The sequence below is a fragment of the Gymnoscopelus braueri genome (genome assembly GCF_963280865.1).
Source record: "Gymnoscopelus braueri genome assembly, chromosome: 19".
Lineage (NCBI taxonomy): Eukaryota > Metazoa > Chordata > Actinopteri > Myctophiformes > Myctophidae > Gymnoscopelus > Gymnoscopelus braueri.
In genome coordinates, this window is record NC_137621.1 from 11170497 (window position 1) to 11195552 (window position 25056).

At 44.6% G+C, this 25056-nt stretch overlaps 1 protein-coding gene across 1 annotated transcript in view; it reads right to left on the reverse strand.

Moving 5' to 3' along the window:
• The window catches only part of LOC308074913 (connector enhancer of kinase suppressor of ras 3-like), a 97741-nt gene extending 72911 nt beyond the window's left edge, over window positions 1–24830 (reverse strand). The window contains exon 1 of the mRNA XM_080414441.1: window positions 24461–24830. Within this exon, the coding sequence (XP_080270567.1) occupies window positions 24461–24521 (61 nt within the window). The 5' untranslated portion in view covers window positions 24522–24830. The remainder of the gene's footprint in view (window positions 1–24460) is intronic.
• Between the last annotated feature and the right edge of the window lie 226 nt (window positions 24831–25056).

A 25056-nucleotide genomic window follows, 5' to 3' on the forward strand; every position in this document is an offset into this window, starting at 1 on the left:
GTGAGACAGAGAGACGCTCTGTGTGTGTGTGTGTGTGTGTGTGTGTGTGTGTGTGTGTGTGTGTGTGTGTGTGTGTGTGTGTGTGTGTGTGTGTGTGTGTGTGTGTGTGTGAGAAAGAGAGAGAGAGATAGAGAGAATTTATGAGGCTCCACGACCAAGCCTGATTCCCATATCAGTTTTTTGGGGATTGCTAAATGTATTAATTAATACATTTTTATTTCATCCCATTTCTATCTCTCTACTATTTCTTACCTGTACTTAACCTGTGTTTCATAATCTCTGCAGGCCAAAAAAAATCCATATATCATGAACACAACATCCCAATCAACCCCAGACTGGAATCGCATGTTGAGGGGTCTCTATGGAGTGTACCTCCAAAGCCGCTTTCACACCACAAAGTCCTGACGGCTGCAACCCATAACTCATAACACATCCCTGGCTGGCTGCTAGGCAACCCAGCCTGGTGGAGCGCCCCTTTTCTAGTTCTCTTACTGCTGTTGCTACTACGGTACTACACCTGCACAGATCCCACACGGATCAATAAATGTTCATCTTATCTTATCTTAGGTATTTAGCAAGGTCTTATCGTCTTACAAAGTGCAAGATTGGAGGAAATGTCATGAACTCTGACAAATAACAGGGTGAATGGTCACTTGGTCAGGTAAATAGAGGGCAAACAAGGAAAACAATGAAGGGCTACTAAGTAACTAGCATACCGGGCAGGTAAACAAACAGCAAACCTAGCATCTTTCTAAACAGCAATATCTAAATAACATTCTTAGCATTTGTGGACAAACATTTATCTAAATCGGTGATTCTCAAAGTGTGGGTCTGGGGGGTCCCCAGCAAAAATATGTTATAGTTAGAAACCTAATAGACCCTTACATGACTGTAACTCTGAGAGTGTAAAATCGAACGAAATGGACCCGTTAATTTGTACACTTTGAGAGTTATGGGGTCGTTGAAGAAAGTTTGAGAACCACTGATCTAAACCTGTGGTTCTCAAACTTTTTCGTGCCAAAGACCCCCCAAATTGATATATATTTGCCCGCGGACCCCCATATGAAAATGGTTTGTCCCAGGGACCACCAGTAGCAAAGTCTATCAAATCTAAAATGACACAGATGCGTTCCCGGATTGAATGGGTTAATAAATGCACTAATGATTGGGGGATTGTGGACTCCGGTCAAAATCACACTCCTGTGGCAATCAGGGGCCCCCTAGAGGACCATCACCCTACCAACGCACACAGACTACATATCATTGTCACCTCCTCGACACCACAGAGGCTTATAAAACAACACTATGGGCTTATAAAACATTTACTGGGTCTAGATCAATGGTCAGGGGTGTATTTACTGAACTATCAATTTCCACTAAGGGAATAAAAATCGGTAAAGGAGACGTCATGTCAATGTGAAAAGTGTGTGTGTGTGCGCGTGCGTGCGTGCGTGCGTGCATGGGTGCGTGTGTGCGCACGCGCCTGCGCGCGTGTGTGTGTGTGTCGAGAGAGAGAGAGAGGGGCGTCGGTAGGCTGGACTGTGTGTGAAGAGGCCTTTCAAAAAGGCCAACTACGGGATGAAACGCGTTGCATGAGCTTTATGGTCTCTGTTAAGCACTTAGCAAATACACTCCGACCTCAACAGCAGGGTGTGACTGTGTAGCACATCAACAATGTCAAATACAATGCTGTGGCTGACTATATATACCTTAACAAACATGCCGTACGTCACAAAATATTGACAACAATGGTGTGTGTGTGTGCATGTGTGTGTGTGTTTGTGTCTGTGCATGTCACGCACATATGTCTTCTGCCATTCAAGGTGATCCAATTGACTAAAACGTAACACGATAGCCCCACATATGGTAGAAGAACAGGACTCCTCTGAGAGAGAAAGAACTTCTGTATCGGAGCACTTTGTGGATAATCAATACACGGAGGAAGCTCATCTGCAAATGTATGTGTGTGTGTTCGGTGTGTGTGTGTGTGTGTGTGTGTGTGTGTGTGTGTGTGTGTGTGTGTGTGTCTGCACGTTTACATGGGGGTGTTCAGGGGATGGGCACCTGCTGTTCACTGTGGGGTCTTCCCCCGCCGCCCCCCCACACCAACGCCCATGTGATCTAATTAATCAGTACGTGAACAGGTTATCAACACAACAGCTACAGGTCCATGTCCACATACACACACATAGACACACAGGCAGCTGGGAAAGCAAGGACAGTAAGGACCCCAGAGCCTTGGCCTGTTCAAATGCTTTCCGCCCCCCCTCTCTGGTTTAAAGGAACATTTTTGCCTTTTTTCGACATAATTAATTTCCATATATGGGTCCTCATTATATATGCACAGTGGGACGCTCTGTGTCTCAAACGGTGTGGACCGTGGCTGGTTTGAAAATGTGCCAAGTACCAATGACATCATTGGTGGTCATTTCAAACAAGATTTCAAACGTTTTCTCCTTTTTAACGATGCAAGAACAATGGCTTCCATTTCAGCCCGCTAACTTTCCAGGAAGAGAAAAAAGGGCTGTATTTTCCATTCACTTTGGAATCCCCACCGATGGTGTCACTGGTAGGGGCAGGTTTCTGAAAAGTCCACAGACAGCCCACCTCTTGAGTACACAGCCTTAACCTTATCTTCGTGTAATTGGTCCTCATTAACGCTCATTATCAGATGAGCATTAGCGAGGACCAATTATATGTAGATAAGGCTTAAAAAAAGGGGCGAAGTGTTGCTTTAAGTCCGCCAAGGCTACTTATAGTAAGTCCAGTACACATACATTTTTGGCTCTTCCTTTACAAACGGTCCCAGCTATTCTTGTCATATAATCTCAACATTTCCTGCTTCACATCCGTACAGAATTAGGAAAACACACACACACACACTTGGGCTTTTTACCAGGTCATGATAGCTAAAGTCTGTTTTCCTACGCGTGCGTGTGGGAGGGAGGGGTCCGCTGAGGAATAGCCGCCGGTAGGCTGGAAGGAACAACGGCGGTGTGACATAAATTCAGTCCATATTCTGTCCCATGAAAAGAAAAACTGTGTGATTATCAACGCTCTGAATGCAGCTCCAGTCCTGCCAACCTGTTCTCAGGGGTTCGATTACACAAGAGAAAGAGTGAACCGTCCTTCACCTCCTCCCCCAGACGGAAAGAAAGGAAAAAAAGCCCCCCCCCCCGCTACTCCTCCGCACCTCCACCACCCTCCTTCACCCCTCCCCGGTCCGCCAACTGGGAGCTCTGACAGCGTTGCCAGATTCTGCGAAAGAAATAAGCAACCAGGTCTATGAAAACAAGCCCAAAGGAAGAGACTATAATAGGCCACATGAGCACTTTAAACCTACATGCATCGGATATTTGAAAATAGTCGATCTACAAGCTCAAAACACGTTGCGATGCGACACGTTTTGAGCTTGTAGATCTGCTATTTTCAAAAACATTTGTGGAAAAAACACATTTTGAATATTTTTTGAAACAAACATAAATCTGGTATACGGGGTCCCTGGCACAAAATATTTTTAGATGGGGGGGGGGTCCGTGGACAAATACATAGGGTCCTTGATATTCAAATGTTTGAGAACCACTGGTTTAATCAACATTTAGGAAGCAAGCCCAAATAAGCAACTTAAGAAACAAGGCTGTTAAAACGCAACTACCAATATTTACAAGCAACTTTACAAAAAACAAGCCCAATTAAGTCACTTATAATAAGCAGACCTGGCAACACTGAGCTCTGGCCACCATCTAGCAACACACACACACGCACACACGCGTTGGAATTTCTATACTTGGGATTATAACATTTTAGGATGGCGATTATATAAAGCACATCGCTTGAAGAGCTGCACAGTATGTGTAGATCAGGCAGCGGGCAAATCTCTGACCCTAAAACCCCTAAACCTAACCTCTAAATGCCCTAATCCTAACCCCAACATGAATCTTCCCCTAATTATAAGCCTAACTCCCCCTAAATCTTTTTTTAAATCAACCGTTTCTATTGTGAGCGCCAGTGGAAATTTCCCTCACAATGTCATTATTATTTCTCAATTCCTACTATACTTGTGGGGACATTTGGCTCCTCACAAGTATAGTGACACAAGTGCACACAAACACACACGACACATCCCTGCCAGTGGGAATTCTACAGGGTGTAGAATAGAATAGCGGTAGGCGCTGTTGTAACTCTCCCTGGCTCTGAACCTGTGGGGACCGAGGAGGAATTCCACTCATTGTTCTCTAGGAGAGGAGCTCCATTGTGGGAATTCTCTGCATTCCCTCACAATGGTCTCTGGCTGGGACGGGCCACAGGGCCAGGGCCATGGGGCTGAGTTGTAATTAGAACGAACGGAGAGGAAGAAAAAAAAAAAAGACAAACACAGCGCTAAGCTGTGGTCTCTGATGCATGACTTCACAGAATGAAAACAAAAGGCTGAACACACAGAGAAGGGCACCTTGTCCATACAGTGGGAACCCGGGATGGGAGAGTATAATGCCTAATTTATGCTCCGAAAATAGCAGACGCGTCGTGAGGCTTGTAGGTCTGCTGTTTTTCGATGTTCGACACAGTCATGTAACTAACTATGAATCTGTTTTTTTGGGGGGGGATTTATTTTTGGGCTTTTTATGCCTTTATCATAGATATGACAGTAGGCTGACAGGAGATGGGCAGTGACACATAGCAAAGGCCGTCGGGATCGGGACTCAAACCCACAGCACGCTGTCAGGCTACATTGTAGCCTAGGTGCCCGGACCAATATGCCAGCGGTGCAGGCCATGAATCTGGCTTTAACGACTTACGGTAGCTCTCCACCAAACAGACTACTACAGATTGCTACAGACTGGCAGTCTAATGAAGTCGGGAGCTCAGTCGGTGTGAAAAGAAGTTGTTGAATGCACCTGAGAGCCGACACAGACAGATGACTTCTATGGTGCTAAAAATAGCGTATGGCTTGATGTCTTTTTCAACTACAAGCCTGCTGCTATCCGACAGTCGAAAGGCTTTCGACCGTCGGATAGCAGCGATGTTTCCCTACAACTTGCGACCCGACGCGACAGTGTACCCACCACCCATTCAACAGCTGACTTGATGTCTTTTTCAACAACAAGCCCGCTGCTATCCGACGGTTGAAAGGTTTTCGACAGTCGGAGTGACGCTTCCCTACAACTTGCGAACCGACGCGACAGTGTACCCACCGCCCATTCAACAGCTGACTTGATGTCTTTTTCAACAACAAGCCCGCTGCTATCCGACGGTTGAAAGGTTTTCGACAGTCGGAGTGACGCTTCCCTACAACTTGCGAACCGACGCGACAGTGTACCCACCGCCCATTCAACAGCGGATCCTCGGCAACAGACGCTTTCCAATACTTCACCGACGTCCATCGATGGTGCAGTGGAGAGCTACCTTTAAAACCCAGCTTCCGTACTGTGGGTAAAGCTTTCGCAACAAAATAGCCGATCGACTGCGACGCGTTGTGAGCTTGTCGATCTGCTTCTACGAAAGCTTTCCCCACAATAACAGAAAACTGAAAAGGCACTAGTATAGAATTACAGCCACTCTACATGCTGTCCTGTCAGTGGACACACAGGATGAGGCCAGCCAGACTAGTGGGACGTCCCACGCAGGGTGTTGGGACAACATGCTCGTTGCTCATATAGCTTTGACTTGACCTCTTGACTTGACTAGCTCACAGCTGGTTGAATCGCCTCACACTTGAGTTGAAGCTACGGCTTCTAGGTCAAGACCTACGGATTACTAACTAAATTAAAGATTAAAGCTGTAAACACAGCTGTAAAGCTGTAAACACTGCAGCAATTAATAATAATGTATTTCTAAGAAGAATCGAAATACAGTATTCAGGGTACCGAGGGAGATTTTTTTTTAAAGACAATCGCTTTACATACAGATTTCTAGTTACGTTAAGCATTTGCATCTGCCTGAACGAATTCTAACGGCCATTATCAGGGTTTTTCCTGGTTCAGAATGGGTCTGGGGTGGGGCGGGGGGGATTGGGGGGGGGTGTCAATGCACAACAGTAAGCATGCCTACCTAAGCACGGGGAGATAAATGCAACTTCCCATAGAAAGGAGGTGTCATTCACTGCCGGCATTTTTCCCTTTTCTCCTTACCGTACATACAGTGTTTTGTATTTGTTGATGACATGTATTATTGTGTTATTCTTTTATGCTATGTTGATGAATTGAATTCCATACCACAATGGAAACAAGTCCCCAGGACTTTTTTGTATTATCCTTCTTTTAGCCTTAATGTCTGACTGTACCACGACGTGCTGTTTACATTTCTGACTAATATTCAATCAATCAATCAATGTCTATTATGCTTGAGTAAATGAAACCCCAATTATCAATACAGTTGTTGCTTTCATTAAGATTGATTATTGATCACAACAGACAGCATTCCTGATTAGTTCTACAGTGCTTCGTCATTATGCTATTCAACAAAGGAAATCAGTCTAGTCCAGCCTTGGTTCATAATAGACTGGACTAGACTGATTTCTGTGACCATTTACCTATGTGTATTTGTTTTATGCTAACTATTGCTTATTGTTTGTTATCTTACCTGTTACTGCATCTGGCTGCCTAATAACCCTGCATGACCCTGCATGTGTGTGTGTGTTTCTTTTTTTATCTTATCAACACTTCCTCTGCGTGAACAAAGCGTGTTTTTTAATCTCATGAACCCTCATTTGAATCACGGACGTCACGGCGGTGTGTGTGACGCTTCCAAAGTGGGTCGTTAAGCGAGAGGAGGCAGCTGAGGTTTCAGCCCCTGACACACTGTGACTTCACCCACGGACAAAAGCATCACTGTCAGTCTGTCAGCGGAATGATGGACGAGGACCGATGATGAGAGGGGAAGGGGTCAGGGTTCACGCCGGGTCTTGGCTGAAGTGCATCAGCAGTGCGAGCTCCTGCACCCCCCACCCCCCACCCCCCACCACCAACCACCCCCCCCTTCTTTTTTTCAAGGACCCCCAATTTGATATGCATTAGGCAACGGACCCCCATTTGATACACTTGTTGTTGATGTTGTTGTTGTTTGTATCTCTGGGACCCATAGCTACACTGTAAGATCCTCTGTGTTGGTTTAAAGGAGTAGTTCACCCAAAATAAATCTTATTTTCTATCAATTACACACCCCATGAAGCCTTGAATTAATGTTTTTTTTTTTGTTCTTGTCGCATTTCTAAGTATTCTAAGCATTTCTAAGCATTTCTAATAATTTGATGACCGGGTCATCGGTCAATAGGAGACTCACCAGTCATCAAATTATTGGCATAGAAATGCGACAAAAACAAAACAATCTCCATGAATTCAAAGCTGCATGGGGTGTGCAATTGCTGGAAAATACGTTTTTTTTGGGGTGAACTACTCCTTTAACTCTGAGAGTATATATGGAACCAAATGGTTCAATTTGTAAACTCTCAGAGTTACAGACCTGTCCACAGGTCTATAATTTGGTTATTAAGCTATTAATCATTTAGCTGTGTGTGTAGCTCTTAATCCTTTAAATGCTGGGCCCCAGGAACCCCCTCAAGGAGTACCAGTCACTGTGTGAACGTAAAGAACCGCCGATGACATCTGGGTACATGGTGGAGGTAGAGGGGGAGGGGGAAGAGGGGGCAGAGATGAAAGGTGAGGCCCCCTGAGGCGATGGAGGTCACAGCAGAGGAGTGCAAGGGTTACAGGAGTTACAGGAAGGCATTTTGGGCCTGTCACATGATCCGTCACGCGGCCTGTCAGAGACACATGACGACTTGGTGGACGAGATGATCGGTAGAGATAAAGAGAAAACACGATGGAGAGACTGATGTCCTAGTCTTGCACGCTTATAGACACCTCTCGTGTTAAGTACTGCACGGGTAATGTGAATCTCCTGTGGTCACATGATGGTATATAACCGTTAAGGAGGCCAATGTGGGATTGACTCTTCCCTGACCTTTTTCGCAATTTTTCGTTTATGTTTTCCTTTTACCTTGCTCTAAACTGGTATTCTAGTGCAGTGGTTCTCAACCTGTGGGTCGGGTCCCCAGATGACAGTAAAGTGACAATGTAAGGACTTTTCTTTTCCAAAGAAAATAATAATAAATATGATATAATATATATGAAATGAAAAAAGACTGCATAAAAAGTAATCAACAAACTATACTATAAAAACTGGTCAAACATTGGCCCAATTGTCAAATAATATAAGAAGGAGGCAAAGAAAATCTAAATAGGCGATCAAGCTCACAACGCCTCACGATGCGAAGCGTTGTGGGCTTGTAGATCGGCTATTTTCACAATATTTATCTGTGGTGGAACCAAGTCAAACAAAATGTAAGTGCTTATCAGGGTGGGGGGGGGGTCCCCAGTTCAAATATGATCATTTTGGGGGATCACCAGCTCAAATATGATTATTGTTCAAAATGATTATTTTGGGGGTCCCCAGTCCAAATGTGAATATTTTGGGGGGTCACCAGTGGGGGTCCCCAGTTCAAATATGATTATTTTGGGGGGTTGAGAACCACTGTTCTAGTGGAACAGCTAGAGAGAGAGGGGAGGGAGGCGAGAGGAAGTGAGACGGCTGCAGGTACATTAGTCAAAGTGTCTTCAGTCCAGGCAGCAGCGGAAGCCAAAACAGTTGTGGTGTGAGTTATGGCCGTGGCAGAAAGAAACAGAATAATAATCATAACGGTTTACACCTGGAATGTCATTCTGTTTCCTCCTCCTCCTCCTCCTCCACCACACGCTGCTGTCAGTCTGTCAGCACAACGGCGGTTTGTTTGCATCATGATACGACGGGGAGGGGGAGGGCAGTGTTGTGCCAGATTTCGCGAGAGAAATAAGCAACCAGTTCTATGAAAACAAGCCCAAAAGAAGCGACTAGGCTACGGCTATTTGAAAGTAGCCGATCTACAGGCTCACAATGCGTCGCGACACGTTGAGGGCTTGTAGATCTGCTGTAAAAAAAACAAAAAACTTTTAAATATTTTTTGAAACATTTTAACAACACAAATCTTGTATCTTGTCCCTGGCACAACATATTTTTAGATGGGGGGGGTCTGCGGACAGATGCATATTAATCTTGGGTTCCTTGCCATGAAAATGAAACAAAAAAAATAACCACTGCTTTAAACAACATTAGGAAACAAGCCCAAATAAGCAACACACTTTAAAAACCAGAAAAAAAACGCAACGACCACATCGACCAATATTTACAAGCAACTTTACAGGAAAAAAAAAGCCCAAAGTCAGACATGGCAACACTGACGGTTTTAGAGACGCCGTGGGCAGAGCGATGTTTTTTTCCAGAGGAGAACCTCTCTCACTCCAACGTAAACAGCCATCGCTCAGGATGAGCCAGGCTGCTGCTCATCATCGCTGCATCGAGCATAAACAGCAGCTAAAGAAAGCAAGAGAGAGGACCGCAAAAAATGTCTCGAAAACCCCCCGCCTCCTCCCACCACCACCACCCGTCCCGTTTCGTGTCCCTCCACCCACCCACCACAACCTTTCCTCTTTCCTGAACCCTCTCCATGCTCATATTGTTGTGGTTCCGTCTGCTCACAAGAAAACGTCCCAAGATAGCCACAGCCCGGCTTTCTTGAAAGCGAGCGATACAATACAGACTTAACCCTTTAAGACCGGGAACGCATCTGTGTCATTTTTTATTTCTTTGGCTATTCAAAAATAGCAGATATACAAGCTCATGCTATGAGCTTGTAGATCTGCTATTTTTTTTTTTTTTTTCGTGAAAATGTGCAAATATTTGAATACATATATTTTTAAAGGGAATTTTTTTTACTCAAATCTTTGCTTCTGGGATTCCCTATTACAAAATATTGGGGGTCCGCGGCCAAATACATATAATGTATTTGGGGGTCCTTGACATGAAAGCATTTGAGAACCACTGATATAGAAACATAAGTTTTTTAAAAAAACTGTAGGATTTAGAAGACACTTGTAGAATCCCCAGAAGCAAAGATTTGAGTTACAAATGTTTGCTTTAAAATATATATATTCAAAGATTTGCACACATTTTCATGATTTAAAAAAAAATAGCAGATCTACAAGCTCATAGCGCGGCACTCGGTGCCGCGCTATGAGCTTGTAGATCTGCTATTTTTGAATAGCCAAAGAAATCTAAAAATGACACACATATGCGTTCCCGGTCTCAATGGGTTAAGGGGGGGGGGCTGATTGTGATTGGTCAACTATTTTTGTAAATCTTGATCATGGGGTTGGGGGGGGGGGGGGGGGAGACCACCCATACGTTACATCATACAGTAGATTTCCCGAGGCTTGGGGACAAACAGGACTTCTAAAGCGACCAGCGACCACTCCACTGGCACCTATACAAGGCGTCCCTCAAGCTAAACTATAATTATAGACTGCTTCTCTTAACAAAGAGAGGGGGGGGGGGAGAGAGAGAGAGAGAATGAGAGAGAGAGAGAGAACGAGATAGTGATAAATAAAGAAAATTGCCATATTTCAAAAGGTAACAACCATCATCAAACGTAACCCTGGGGTTCAAAGTCGTAGCCACCGAGAGACAAGCTGTCTACACACAGTGAATGAGAGCTGGTTTGAATGGCTGCTGTCTTCTCTCCGCACATTTATGATCAGGGTGGCCCAGGCTCGCTGATTATAGAGCAAGTTTAATAGGACCATAATGGATGCCTGGATGGGAACCACAAGAAAAAAAAACAACAGGGTACGCTGTCCCACTCATTTAGTTTGTTATAAAACAAGCCATAATTCCATGGGAGAAGTGTGGTTCGAAGCCCCGAAACAAAGACCGTCTACGACGACGAGCGTATCTCCTTGTAAAATCTAAAATAGCATCTATTGTCCCTATCATGAGATGAGAATGCCTCGTTCGCGACACAGACGTTCTAAGAATAGAAAACAATGACAGGGGGGGGTGTTCATTCATGGTGTCGTGGTGGTGGTTAGGACGCCCGCCTCCAGAATCAAGTTGAATTCATATCCCATCATAACACAATATCACTTGATAATAAAGTTTTATTTTCAAACTAACAACATGCGTTGATAAGTTATGCCAAGGGTTCCCAAAGTTTCAGGCCGTGACCCGCCAAAATAATCACATTTGAACTGGGGACCCCCCACCCTGACAAGCTTTGGAATTGTAGGAGTTGAGGCATTACATTTAGTTTGACTCGGTTCCACAGATATATATTGTGAAAATAGCCAATACAGGACATCCGTGCGCCGTTTCCGTATCCACTCTGTAGACCCAGACCGGATCAGCAACTTGCAAAGCGACTTGATCTCAGTCCACTGCCAAAGGCAAGTAGAAGATTTACCCTAATAACAACCCACGTTCACCGAGTTCATTTCTCACCATGACTGGAGTTGCACTGCATTGGCATTGGTACACAGAGGCTCTTTTTTTTCTCCATTTCCTGAAAAGTAACGCTTTTCTTTTGGACTAATCTCTCAGGACAGAGTCTTGTCAGCAGCACCACTGCCCTAAACGCAGAAGCACCCAGGAGGAGGTGGACTAAGAAAGGGGAGGAGCCAAACCGAGTTCCTGTTTCTACACAGAAAAGGAGGTCCATGGCGCTCCCAGAGGCAAGAACAAAGGAATGGGTTTCCAGAAGATTGTAAAACCATACTTTAAAAAATATATATATTTTGACTTTATTTACAGATTACAGTAGGCTGACAGGAAATGAGGAGAGAGATGGGGGGGGTGGCACGCAGCAAAGGTCGTCGGAATCGGGAGTCGAACCCGCAACACGCTGTCAGGCTGGCATTGCAGCCTATAGGGTGCCTGGACCGCCACGCTGCGGCCCAGGCCGACACAGCAACATGGTACAGTAAGACATTAAGGCTAAAGGGATAAGACAAAAAAGTCCTGGGGACTTTACACGGTTTCCACCCAACCGACATGCACTTATTAAACCTGCTGCCTGCATTGTACTGCAGCTGAACTGGGCTGAACCCAGCTCGACCCCACAGCCTTGGTAATGATCACCCAGTCCAGGACCCTTCTCCTTCTGGCATGAGAGCTGACGTACCGGCTGCAGCTAGTCACAGGTTGCTATAGGAACAGCCAGGAGGGGGGAAGTTAGAGGAAGTTGAAGGGTTTTTGAGGAAGGAGGACAAAAGAATAAGGCGAGAGAGAGAGAGAGAGAGAGAGAGAGAGAGAGAGAGAGAGAGAGAGAGAGAGAGTGAGAGAGAGAGAGAGAGAGAGAGAGAGAGAGAGAGGGGGGAGCTGGCATATATCGTCTCTGTTGTCGGGTGAAACCTCATATGTCCAAAACTGTTACTTTTCAGGATTCAAATAAAAAAAGTATAAGAAGTAGCAGATCCGCAAAATCTAAATGCTTGTGGATCTGCCATTTTTGATGCTTTTGAGCGACGCTGTAGTATGATCAAGTAGGGCATTGAGTTACGAAAAAACATATATTACAAAAATATGGAGATGGGAGGTTTCACAAGGGTAAAGGAGATAGGGAGACGAGGAGAGGAGAGGAGGAGGTGAGAGGAGAAGAGAACTTGGTCAGGACTGGAAGGAGGGGTGGGGTGGGGTGGGGGGTATTATAACAAGGTGGGGGATGGGATGGGAATGTCAGAGCACAAAGAGGAGGGGGGCAGAGGAAACCCAGCAGCGGAACAGAAGGGCCGATTTTACAGCTAACTTGTGCCCAGGTCAGTGAACGAGAAGACAGGGGGGTCATATGAGATTGAGAGCATCATTAGTGTATCCTCCACGCTTTTAAGAGCACCATAAACTACTACTACACACACACACACACACACACACACACACACACACCACCCACACACACCACACACACCACACACACCACACACACACACACACACACACACACACACACACACACACACACACACACACACACACAGTCTAATGTCTTCACACGCAGAACAAACAGTGGATAACGGTGCTGGTTGTGGTTTTCTTTTGAAGTCCTAACTGCTCTTTATTTGTCTTCCAGGCGACACAGCAGAGGTGAATTAGAGACACTCATATTTGAATGTAAATATTGTCTCTGTCGGGTGGAAACCTCATTTCATGTCTAAAACGGTTACGGATTCAAATTCAAAAGTAGCGTCGCGTTTCGAGCTTGTGGATCTGCTACTTTTGATGCTTTTGTGTGACGCTGTAGTATGATCAAGTAGGGTGTTCATTTCATTTACGAAAAAACTCAAAACTAAAACTCGGAGATAAGAGATTTCTGCCTGACAGCAATGATATGCAATGTAAGACATCGCACAGGCTGCGGTGGCCGGTGGGCTGTCAATCCTGTGTGTGTGTGTGTGTGTGTGTGTGTGTGTGTGTGTGTGTGTGTGTGTGTGTGTGTGTGTGTGTGTGTGTGTGTGTGTGTGTGTGTGTGTGTGTGTGTGTGTGTGTGTGTGTGCCCATGCATGCGTGTACAGTATGTGCGTGCTTGCAGGGAGATTAGTGAGTCATCTTCCGGGGGAATGTCATTAATGAGCGACAACTGTGACACCCACAGGCCATGAAACAGCGGCACTGCGACACATGTCAACATGAACACTAGTGGGACCCTTCAAACCGGGCCGTGTGGCCCATGTTTGACTCATGTGGATGTGGTCCAGGCTGGTAGTGATGAATTTCATGTGGTTCCGTGACGCGTGACCAAACACACACACACGCACGCGCACGAACACAAACTCACACGTTGACCGGAAAAGCATCTCTGTCATTTCTTTGGCTATTTAAAATTAGCAGATATCTTGTAGATCTGCTATTTTTCCAAAAATAGAAGATCTACAAGCTCATAGCGTGGCACTCGGTGCCGCGTTACGAGCTTGTAGATCTGGTAGAACGATGTAGGACAGCACTCTTATAAATGTCATTTTTACCATATTTTTTATCGCTTTGAACCCTAAAAGCCTGCCTGAGCTATATTTAGTTGTGCGTAGGACGGCGTCGCAAACCAAATATAGCAGTCTAGCAGATCTACAAGACACGTTGCAACGCGGTGTGAGCTTGTAGATACGCGACACCAGCACGCAACTAAGTAAGTATAAATCGGCACAACTCTAGCCTCTCAACCCCTGAAACCTAATTCTAACCCTGCATCTTTTCCAAATTGTAAGCATAATTCTAAAAAACAACCATTCTCTTGGTTGTGAGGAGTGCTAGCCTATTTCTGACATTTCTTCTGGGGACATTTGGCCCTCATAAGTATAGTACGTGCACGTGCACGCGCACACGCACACAGGGCCATAAAAGAAAAAAACACAGTTGAGCTACAGGTGAACTGTGTTTGACTGTTTGTACATCTGTGCACCTGCTATGGGTCTCCCCCCCCCCCTCTGGCATAATGACAGATTCAGAAAGGGACACGGTGACATCGCTGTAAACGAGAGACGTTGGTTGCTGCTGACTGGCTGCCAAGTGACGTTAAAACGAGACCCAATAAACACACAGAGAGAAAGGACAGGTGCAAAGCTGTTCCCAGCGGGGCCCAATCAATGGAAAGATTCCAGGATATTATGTACTTTATCGTTGAAACCTCTTATCTCCATATTTTATATATTATTTTATAGCGACACGTTTTGAGCTTGTAGATCTGCTACTTTTGATGTTTTTGAATTTGAATCCTGAAAACCGTTTTGGACGTATGAGGTTTCCACTTTCCACCCTGACAGAGACGTTATACACTATTTTATTTCCCATGACTCCAGAACCAACCAACCTCTCTCCCTCCCTGCTCAAACAAACACAGGTGCTCCTGGTTGGTGAACACAGCTCTCCTGTGATCTTTTAAAACCCGCAACTTTCTCTCCTCCTGTCTCTTTTGTGCCCGAGACTATTGAGAACCGGATCAAAAGGAAGAAAGGAAGCTTGTTGTTCAGAGTTAAAGGTGTACTGATGTTTTGTATAAGCGTAGTGGGCCCAAGTTTGAGCTCAAATAAGATGTGAGAATTGGAAAGAGCACTTGTCAAATCGTGTTTGTTAAGTCTCTCTCTCTCTTCCCGACATATAGAGGTTAACAACGTCAGAACTACAATAAAGATGGTGGCACATCTATACTGTCCTTCAGCATCTGTTTCAAATAACTTTATTGACACTGTCAGTAGGGCGTGCCACCCGTCACCAGGGTCTACATTTCTTAATTCTTAACGGAATAGGGAGACCACCACCCTCCAACCACTGCAGATGTGCTAAACTTGTATTATATTGACATAGGCCTACTCTACCCTACATATTGATTAAAATAACAATTTATTTATCAAAATAAGACCTGGATTGTAGCTTTAACCACTTAAACCCCAGCATCCGTATTATGGGGAAAGCTTACGCTGAAAATAGCAGATCGACAAGCTCACAACGCGAAGCGTTGCGTCGCGTTGTGAGCTTGTCGATCGGCTAATTTCACAATAACAAGAAAACTGAAAATACACTAGTATTAAGCCCTGAGGGACTCCGGTTAACCATATGAGGTTTAAGTGGTTAAAGAGGAGCAGATCTCAAGTTTTGACACGGCAACTGTTATGGTTCATTCACGGATGAGGAGTAGTCTATAAGACGTTACCCGTATGTTAGGCCCTATGCGGGCGTTTCACACACACACCATCCTGGACAGACAGGACACAGTGTTGTTTTGCTATAGATAGTGGAAGAAATTGTTGGAAGAGAGACAAGAGAAACAGAGGTCTACACATCTGTCCTCATGCGACTCCCGTTGAATTGTGACGTCAGCTTGTGTATACTTTCAAACAAAAAGTGAAAACTGAAGCTCGACGGAGTTGCAAGCACCATATCAGACATTTTTCTCACCCTAATAACAGGGGCATTCACAAAAATACACACATGCACGCACGAATGCACGCACAAACACACGCACAAACGCACACACTGTGCGCACAGACTGTGGGAGTTCCAGGTGTTTTCTGTATCCCTGTTCAAAGTAAATATAATGCCCCCCATTCATCCCATCACACCCCATCCCATCGCGTCCCCAGGGGGGGACAGTACAAAGAGTCATGCTGGTAGGGGACACAACATGGAAAGGAAACACAGCCTGGGTCATTACAGCTGTTCCATCCATCTATCAACACAACACACTGAAATGGACCTGATCAACAGGGGAGGAGAGACAGACTCCACCAGACAGACTATAGTCCACAAACAATGATAACAACCAAGCAAACACTCATTTAGCAGCAACACCATGTCATTATATTGAGATACATAAAGAATACAAGTAGCTAATGATGACATGATAGCATATAGTTAACCATAATATTGTATGCCCTTTACTGGGGCAGCCATTGTACACACAATGAGTGAAGACTAGCCACACAAAGGAGCCCTGTCTCTAGTGGGGACTCCCAGTGAAATATGGACTAGTCTGGACATGTTCTAAACACTCTCTCACCCCCCCTGCACCCTCCATCTGAACCCAGAGTTGTTAAGGGTTCCTTAAACCAGTGGCTCTCAAACTTTTTCATGCCAAGTGTTATGTTTTTGGCCGCGGACCGGACCCCCATCTGAACTTTTGTTTTTGTGCCAAACATTTCAAAAATAGCAGATGTACAAGCTCACAGCATGGCACGAAGTGACTCGCTGTGCTATTTTTGAATAGCCAACATATAAATGGAGAGTGGCTACAATTATTGTGATGCTATGTTAACTACTTATGCTGGGGACCCCCGGGAACAGCCCCTCCCCCCCAAGGACCCACTTTGAGAACCAGTCCACTGCCTTAAACAGTGAAATACTTCATAATCATAATGACATTATAGTCCATCACGCTGTAGGCAGGATGACATCGGTGTGTATTTAGTAAAGAGAGGGACAGGGACAGTCACCATGTTGAAGGTTCAAGCATTTAAATCCTTTTAAAAGCAACTGGGTGTCCCGTAGTGATCAAAGGATCATGTGTGGCCTGTTTGTTTTGAACGCTGATTCACCCACAGCGTCTGGTTTGGTTTCGTTCGGTAGCAGGAAGGAAGAGCCGCTGACTGCATTCCTATCATATTCCGCGGTTATCGGAGCGCAGCCATGTTAGCTGTGCTTTGATAATACCATAGCTACTAGCTAACCCAACTCCCCCAAAATCCTACCCCCCACCCCCCACAGGTTTTGGTATTTTGAGTTAAAGATTCAAGCACAGTGCCTTGAACGTTGGCATAGAGTTACTCTGTGACTCATACACAGCAAAATCCTGCAATGGTGTAAAAATTTACCATTACATTCTCCAGGTTAAATGAACACTAAGGACATTTTTTGGGGGTTTTAATTGGATGCAATTGTGAACATTAGCCAAGTCAGATGATGTATCCATTGGCCAATCATACGGTTGACTGCGCCTCAACAGTCAATGTGAGGGGTGGTCAGGAGATGTCTATTAACTCTGAATTTAAATGCTTGAAGACCATTGTCTGTGATGGAGTCAAGTCAACTACATGCTCAGGTAGGCTGTTCCACACCCGGACAGCAGGGTAGAGAAGGTTTCTGTCCAATTGACTGTGGGGGGGGGAAAAGTTATATTTATAGCTCTGCTCTCAAGGCTTTTGTGTTTATGAAAAGACCGTTCACGCGTCTCGAAGCACGAGCCTCCAGCCAATAATCATGACATTGCAAACATAAGTGTGAGTGTGGGCAGAGGGCAGCGCCGGGCACATTGTGGAGGCGGGCCGGCCGGCCAGCATGTGACCCGTGTTTGCTCTATAAGCACCCGCTGTGCCACCTCAAGTCGGCGCTTTTCATTCCCGCCGTGGGTTAAGCCTGGTCCTTCACAGGCCAGTGCTCTCTCTCTCGGGGGGGCAGACGGGGGGCCGCATAGCTCGCAGGCCCCCACTAAGCTCAGATCATCTGGGAGATTTGCGAGCGTAAGCAAACTTGGTCTGCATGGCACGGGTTGGCACGGTTACACAGTCACCCCACCATCACCACCCACCCCCCCACTGCTGCGGTCGACGCTCATTGGATTGAAAATAGGCGTTGGCTGTATGCAAATATCAACCGTTTTTTTGTTTACTGCCGTGCAACGTAAAATAAGCTTCCCAAAGTTCCAATGTGAGATCTGATCACTGTGTAATGCAGTGGTTGTCAATATTGTTTAATTTCAGGGACCCCCCCTTTTTGGTATGCATTAGACCACAGAGACCCCCATAACTATAACTCTGAGAGTGTACAAATGAAACCATTTAGTACACTCTTGGAGTTTTTTCCATTTTGGTTCCTAACTATCAATCATTTTGCTGGGGACCCCCTGGAACCTCTTTAAGGGCCTTGGGGGTCCCCGGGTCCCACTTTGAGAACCACTAATATGTATTGATTATGAGGTGGTAACTGAAGTTTTTTTTAATGCAATGTTGATGAATTGAATACATAGGGCCACAATGGAAACAAGTCCCCAGGACTTTTTTTGTGTTATCCTTTAGTTTTAGCCTTAATGTCTTACTGCACCACGTGCTGTTTACATTTCTGAATAATAAAGTATTCAATCAATCAATCAATCAAAAAGTAATTCTGTGAAGGCACAGGTGAAATTGACAACATTCAAGCACCGCATGTCATCATCACAACAACTGCTCTCTTGGACGCAACAACCCCCTTTTTGAACGTCACTGTCATCTTCACTACATGATGAGAACAGTGACATTGAGCATTAACGATTGATGAGACATCCATATGGTGGAGCAGTGTGGGGTATCGGGCCCGCGACACCGGGCCCTGTGAGAAACAGGCCGTGGCACAGTCAGCAGGGACCAAAACCGCAGCGATCCCTTTCAACCTCCCCTCCCCAGGGGAGAATCCTCTTACAGTGCTTCTCCTCGACTCTAAAAAAGGTCCCATTTCTATGGCAAAGTAAGGCGGGTATCTGCCTCCCCTGTCACTGCATGGGAACACAACAGATCAGCTTTTAAAGACAGAATAAGCTGGATGAATGGGAACTAACACGCAACAAAAGACAGGAGTTTTAACTTTAAATGGATGTCAATGGAAATAGATGTTCAATGGAATGCTAATCGCTGCCCCATCGTTACTTCCTTGTGTGTGATTGAGGCCACAGGAAGGGGGAAGAATTCACCACAGGCTACAGGCTCAAAACTGTCAGTGTTCACGACTGATGAGTGTATTTGGGCTGCAGTGGGAGCACAGCCACCATGTCCTGTATCTATCTATCTATATACCTAACCACTTAAAACCCTCCAGACCAGGGGTCTTCAACGTTTTCAGGCCAAGGACCCCCTAGCTGAGAGAGAGATGAAGCAGGGACCCCCCTCAATATTGAATAACATTGGGTTTTAGATTCAACTTTTTTGGTTTACTTGGTCTGCCCTTTTTTCCCCTCTACACCTGTACCTCCTTTGCCAAAAAATAGCCGATCTACAAGCTCACAACGCCTCGCAGCGCGAGGCGTTGTGAGCTTGTAGATCGGCTATTTTTGGCTAAAGTTCTCCTCAGAAAAAGGGATGCTAGGGTTCAAGTGGTTAAGGTAAAAGAAAATAATCATATCACACAAAGATTTGGTGGACCCCCTGTAGTAACTCTGAGGACCCCCTAGGGGTCCCGGACCCCCTGTTGAAGACCCCTGTCAACTGTACCAGAGGCTCTGTACTTTTTTTTCCGTCTACACCTATTCTCTTTAGCCTGGTAAAAAAATCCCAGTCGCGTGAATTCACATTATCATGCGTCTTCTGCAGAGCGGAATTTCTGTATTGTGTCTGACCATCCTTCGTGTATCTCGAGAACTTCTCATCCAATGAATCGACTTCATCCACAGCACACACGGCAGGTAGATTGCTGAGAACTCAAGTTAGTCGAGTGTAAAGCCAATCAAATGAGCCTGTGTTCCAAATACCGACCACACCCCCCCCCCCCCCCAAACGGGCACTGTATTAGATTAGTTCAGATATATTCAACACCTAATCTCAGGTCTACCTCACTGCCTACACACACAGTATGAGGGGTGTTACAGGGGGATTCATGAAGTCCAAACATAGAGCTACTATGCTGGCCTGGTGGAGCCAGCAGCCCAGAGAGGCATTCTCCAGCACAGCAGACAGAGGCGGTGTTTGCCTTAATAAGGGCGAGCTGTCTGAGCTCCCTCTGTTCACACTCCACTTTAGGAAAAGCCTCCGCTGGAGCCGGATAAGAATCAGGGGGACCGTCACTGTACTCACACCTCAACATCACCTCCACTGATAAGACTGCAGAGGGTCCACGTCAGCTGATGTCACTCAACATGTGTGAACACACACACCAGTGGTGTAAAGTAACTAAGTACATTTACTCAAGTACTGTACTTAAGTACAATTTTGAGGTATTTGTACTTCACTTGAGTATTTCCAATTTCCAATACTTTTACTCTACATCTCGGATCCAAATATTGTACTTTTACGCCACTACATTTATTTGAAAATCTTTAGTTACTAGTTACTTTGTGTACTTTGTTAGTGTACTTTGTATTTGAGTACCTTTCCCACCACTACACACACACACACACACACACACACACACACACACACACACACACACACACACACACACACACACACACACACACACACACACACACACACACACACACACACACACACACACACACACACACACACACACACACACACACACACACACACACACACACACACACACACACCTCTGACAAACTAATCACCACTTTGGCACCTTTGTGCTACTTGAGAGGTGAGAGTCGTCGACACAACCACCCACTTTATTTCTGATCCCTGTATCATTGCTTTGACCTTGTTGATAATGATATGCATGTAGGCCACTAGACCAGCAAGGTCTAATTGTGACCTGTTGTTTAAAATAACACCATCATTTACATGCCTGATGATGCACCACCATCTAAAAGGAGGGCTTTGTAACTCGACTACATGACAAGAGTATATGGAAGGATGGAACATGGAAGACACTCAAAGACATCCAAAGTCCAAGCATGAAAGAGGTTGGTTGTGCAAGTTTTCATGTTTGGGATGCCTCTGTAAAACCTGACAGACTCCCTCACAATAAGATAAGATGAGATAAGATAAGATCAAACTGGATCAATGAAAGGTCTGTCAGTGTACATCCTAGTATTCATGTGCTAATCTCTCAGCACCACTGCCCTAAACATGTAGTGTTGTTGTTAGTTGGAATAAACACACAAGTACCCTGGAGGAAGTGGACTACGAAAGGGGAGGAGACAAAACCGAGAACCCTGTCTCTACACAAAAAAAAGGAGGTGGTGCCCCCCAAGAGGCAAAACAAATGGGGGAAAAAAGATTCCCAGATTGGAAGAAGTTGTGTTGTGTTAAACATTCCCTGAATGCTCCTGCAGAGCTGTGGGGTTAGGACTATGTTTGGAACATGACTAATAGAGCACAACATAAACGTGAATGTCTGGGCACATATACTGTATATGTGGGCCTCTATTTATGTCACTTGTTTACATTCCATGTTAACTTAAGATTTGAAGATTTTTCTATCTGTCCCTGCTTACCTTCATACATTTATTTTGTCACTTATATTTATATTTTGAGTCAATAATAGTTATAAATAACTGAGATGTTTCTATACTGTTGTTAATCGGTGCATTGCACCTACTGTACCTCACTGAGACAGATTCCTTGTATGTGCAAAACATACCTGGCAATAAAAGTCATTGTGATTCTGATCAACCATTTAAACCCTATATACTTCATTGACCGGTGACACCCAGGGGTCTATACTTGGTCCTCTCCGTTTTTCCCTCTCCCCCAAATCTCCTTAGAGAAAATAACGATCGTCAAGACGCGCCACGTTGTGGTCTCGTAGATCTGCTGTTTTCAGCTAATGTTCGCCTATAGAGAATAGCATCTGAATTTCCCAGAATAGATTAGGAGACAATAGGGCTCAAGTGATTAAAAATGAATCGCAAGTCATTTAAGATTCAAGGGATCGAACAGCTTAAACGCGCAACTCTGGACATTCGTTCTGGAAAAATAAGCCAGCTATATACCCTGCCATTAGAAATTATTTAAAGTGCATCATTTCCCTGGAGGTTAAGCAGTTCCACGTGTGACATATGGCACTCTAACCACATGACCTTTCAGGTCGAGCTTGAAGACCTGGACCTACTACTGTAGCAGGAAGGTGCCTGAGGGCAGCATCATCATCACCATCACCACCGCCAAGCCTCACACACTAAACATTAACAACAGCGTTTGAATTGGTGGAACCCAAAACCCCCTTTCACTGGTAATAAACATCCATGCGGCCGCGGCTTGCACTTCCCACCTAAACAAAGCAGCTGATTAGCAAAGTGCCTCAATACACAAAAGACTGAGAGAGAGGGAAAAACAGCCTGGGGCGACTACTAGAGCAAAAACACAGAGATGTCTTGTTTTTGGAGTTGATATGTTTTGGCGTGAATGGTCTGTTGTCATTTCAGACTGGTCCACTTGTTGCACCAGGCGGCTGTCTGCCCTCCATACACACAAAGCCACTGGTTAAGACCAGCTCTCTGCACAAACGCTGAGTCAGGATGTTTAGAAGACTGCTGGGTGAAGGGGCCAGTGCACACAGCTAATCCTCCCACCTATACATGCCCCTGGCTGGATGCTTTTCATTGCACACACACCCCTCCACAATCCCCCTTTTAGCCCCACAAACCAACTACTACACACACACACACATGGCAACGAGAGAGTATTCACATTTTTTTACTTAAGTAAAAGTATCATTACGGCAATGTAGAAAACACTCTGTTACAAGTAAAAGTCCGGAATTCAAAATTCACTTGAGTAAAAGTACAAAAGTATTGGTATGAATATGTACTTAAAGTACCAAAAGTAGAATAGTACTCATTATGCAGAATGTTCCATTTCACAAGTTTTCAAATGTATACAAATCTTTTGAAAATAGCAGATCTACAAGCTCACAATGCGTGGCATCGCATTGTGAGCTTGTAGATCTGCTATTTTCAAATGGTCGAAATGTATACAGATGCTGAAGTGGTTAATGTATGTTTTGTAATAATAATCAAAATCTACAAAGTAACTATAACTAAAGTTTTCAAATAATTGTAGTGGAGTAAAAGTACAATATTTGCCTCTGAGGTGGGCTCATCGCTTCAATCAGCAGTTGTTGTACTGTGAAGCGATTATAGTGTCAAATAATGATCAAAGAGGGTTTTCTTTTTTCCCCCTGAACGATCAAAGCCCCCAAAGATACATAATAACAGCTTTAGATGTCAAGTCATGCATGACTCCTTTTGGGGATGTTTTGAAATGTGTCCCTGACTTTTAAAGCCCCATGGGAAACGGCTTACTCTGACCGCTGGCCATATAAACAGGCTATTACTGTATCATAATATAAACATTTTACTTTTGAGGTGTTTGTTTTGAACGATATTGTCATTCAGGCATTGTCTATACAGTTTGAATGTGGTCTGGAGACGTCATTTCCGTCCATACAGCTTGCATACCAATACCACTGAGGTGTCCCTCTCTCTCTCTCTCTCTCTCTCTCACTGCACATGCCAAAGCTCTGACTGCACCCAGGTTCAAAGAACAATAGTTATTTGATGCTGTCATCCCCATAACCCACAATTCCTACTTGGGACTTTCTTTAATTTAGGTATTTTCCCTTACACAACAACACCTTTCGATCAAAAGCTTAAAATGCAGTCATCACTTCACCATCAAAAGTGAAAATAAAGTCCAACACAATCAGAAGTTGAAATAAAGTCCAACACAATCAAAAGTTGAAATAAAGTCCATATTAAGTCCAACACAATCAAAAGTTGAAATAAAGTCCAACACAATCAAAAGTTGAAATAAAATCAGTTTAAAATCATAGAGACTTTATTTCAACTTTTGCTATGAGCATGGGACCATGAAAGAATTATATAAAATCTAATACCAGTATTCAAGTAAAGTACAGATACTCAAAATCTGTATCAGTACTCAAGTACATTTTCTTTGTTACTGTCCACCACAAAAATCCCACAAATGTAATATCTGTGGGATTTATATAACTAGGCTAAACCTTTTCAAAGTGATCAGTGATGTGAGCCCTGCTGCAGGTTATTAGCAGGAGTTGAATCTGAAATGAATCAAATCCATCACTTGTTGTCACAACAACACACAAAATGCAGCGCTGCTCCCTCCAGGCAGCATAAAGACACAAAGTAGCAACAATGTATCAAATGTTCAGAGAAAGTAAACAGTTGTGTCACTTGTCTAGGAGTGTGAGTAGTAGATAGAACGTGATGTTTAGATAGATGTTATGTATGTGTGTGTGTGTGTGTGTGTGTGTGTGTGTGCCCATTGTTTCCAATACATGTCAGACAAGTTGTCACACGACGCACGACAGACAGCACAGTTTCTACGAAACCGGGAGATAAAGGACAACCAAACAGGACAGAACAGCAGCCGTGTGTTTGAACAATAACCAACATAAACATGTTTAAAAAGTCCTAAGGACTTACCTCTCATCCAGTCGACAACTTGCTTCGGTGTCCACTTTGTGATCGGATCCATAGCCTGCATGTTGCTGAACGATCACACACAGTCACAGACAAGAAGAGAATTATGCCCACAACCCCGGCAACTTGTTGTGGGATTATTATTGATTTGTAACGCGTTTACTACACGTTGTTGTGGTTGTTTTCTGTCGCATTCTCTACAACAGCAGCAGCTTGGTTAGTGTTCCGATAGATAGGGTCTGTAGTAGTTCTCTCTCTTCTCTTGTCTCTCTCCAGTCCATACACACACACTGCTGCTCTCTCTCTCTTCTCTTCACTGTGCTCTAGTCTGGTTCACACACACACTCACACTCACACACTCACACTCACACACACACACTCACTCACTCACTCACTCACACACACATGGTGGGAGCATTAAAACCCAGTGAATGGATCTAATCTGGAGGATCAGGTTGCAGAACTGCGGTTTCAGCTGAAACTACTGAGAGAGGAGGAGCAATGAGATCTGTAGGATCACACAACGAACTAAACTAGCCTCGATCTCAAGACTTTTATTGTTTAGTTTTGCTAAAAAAAAATACTAACTAACTGACTGA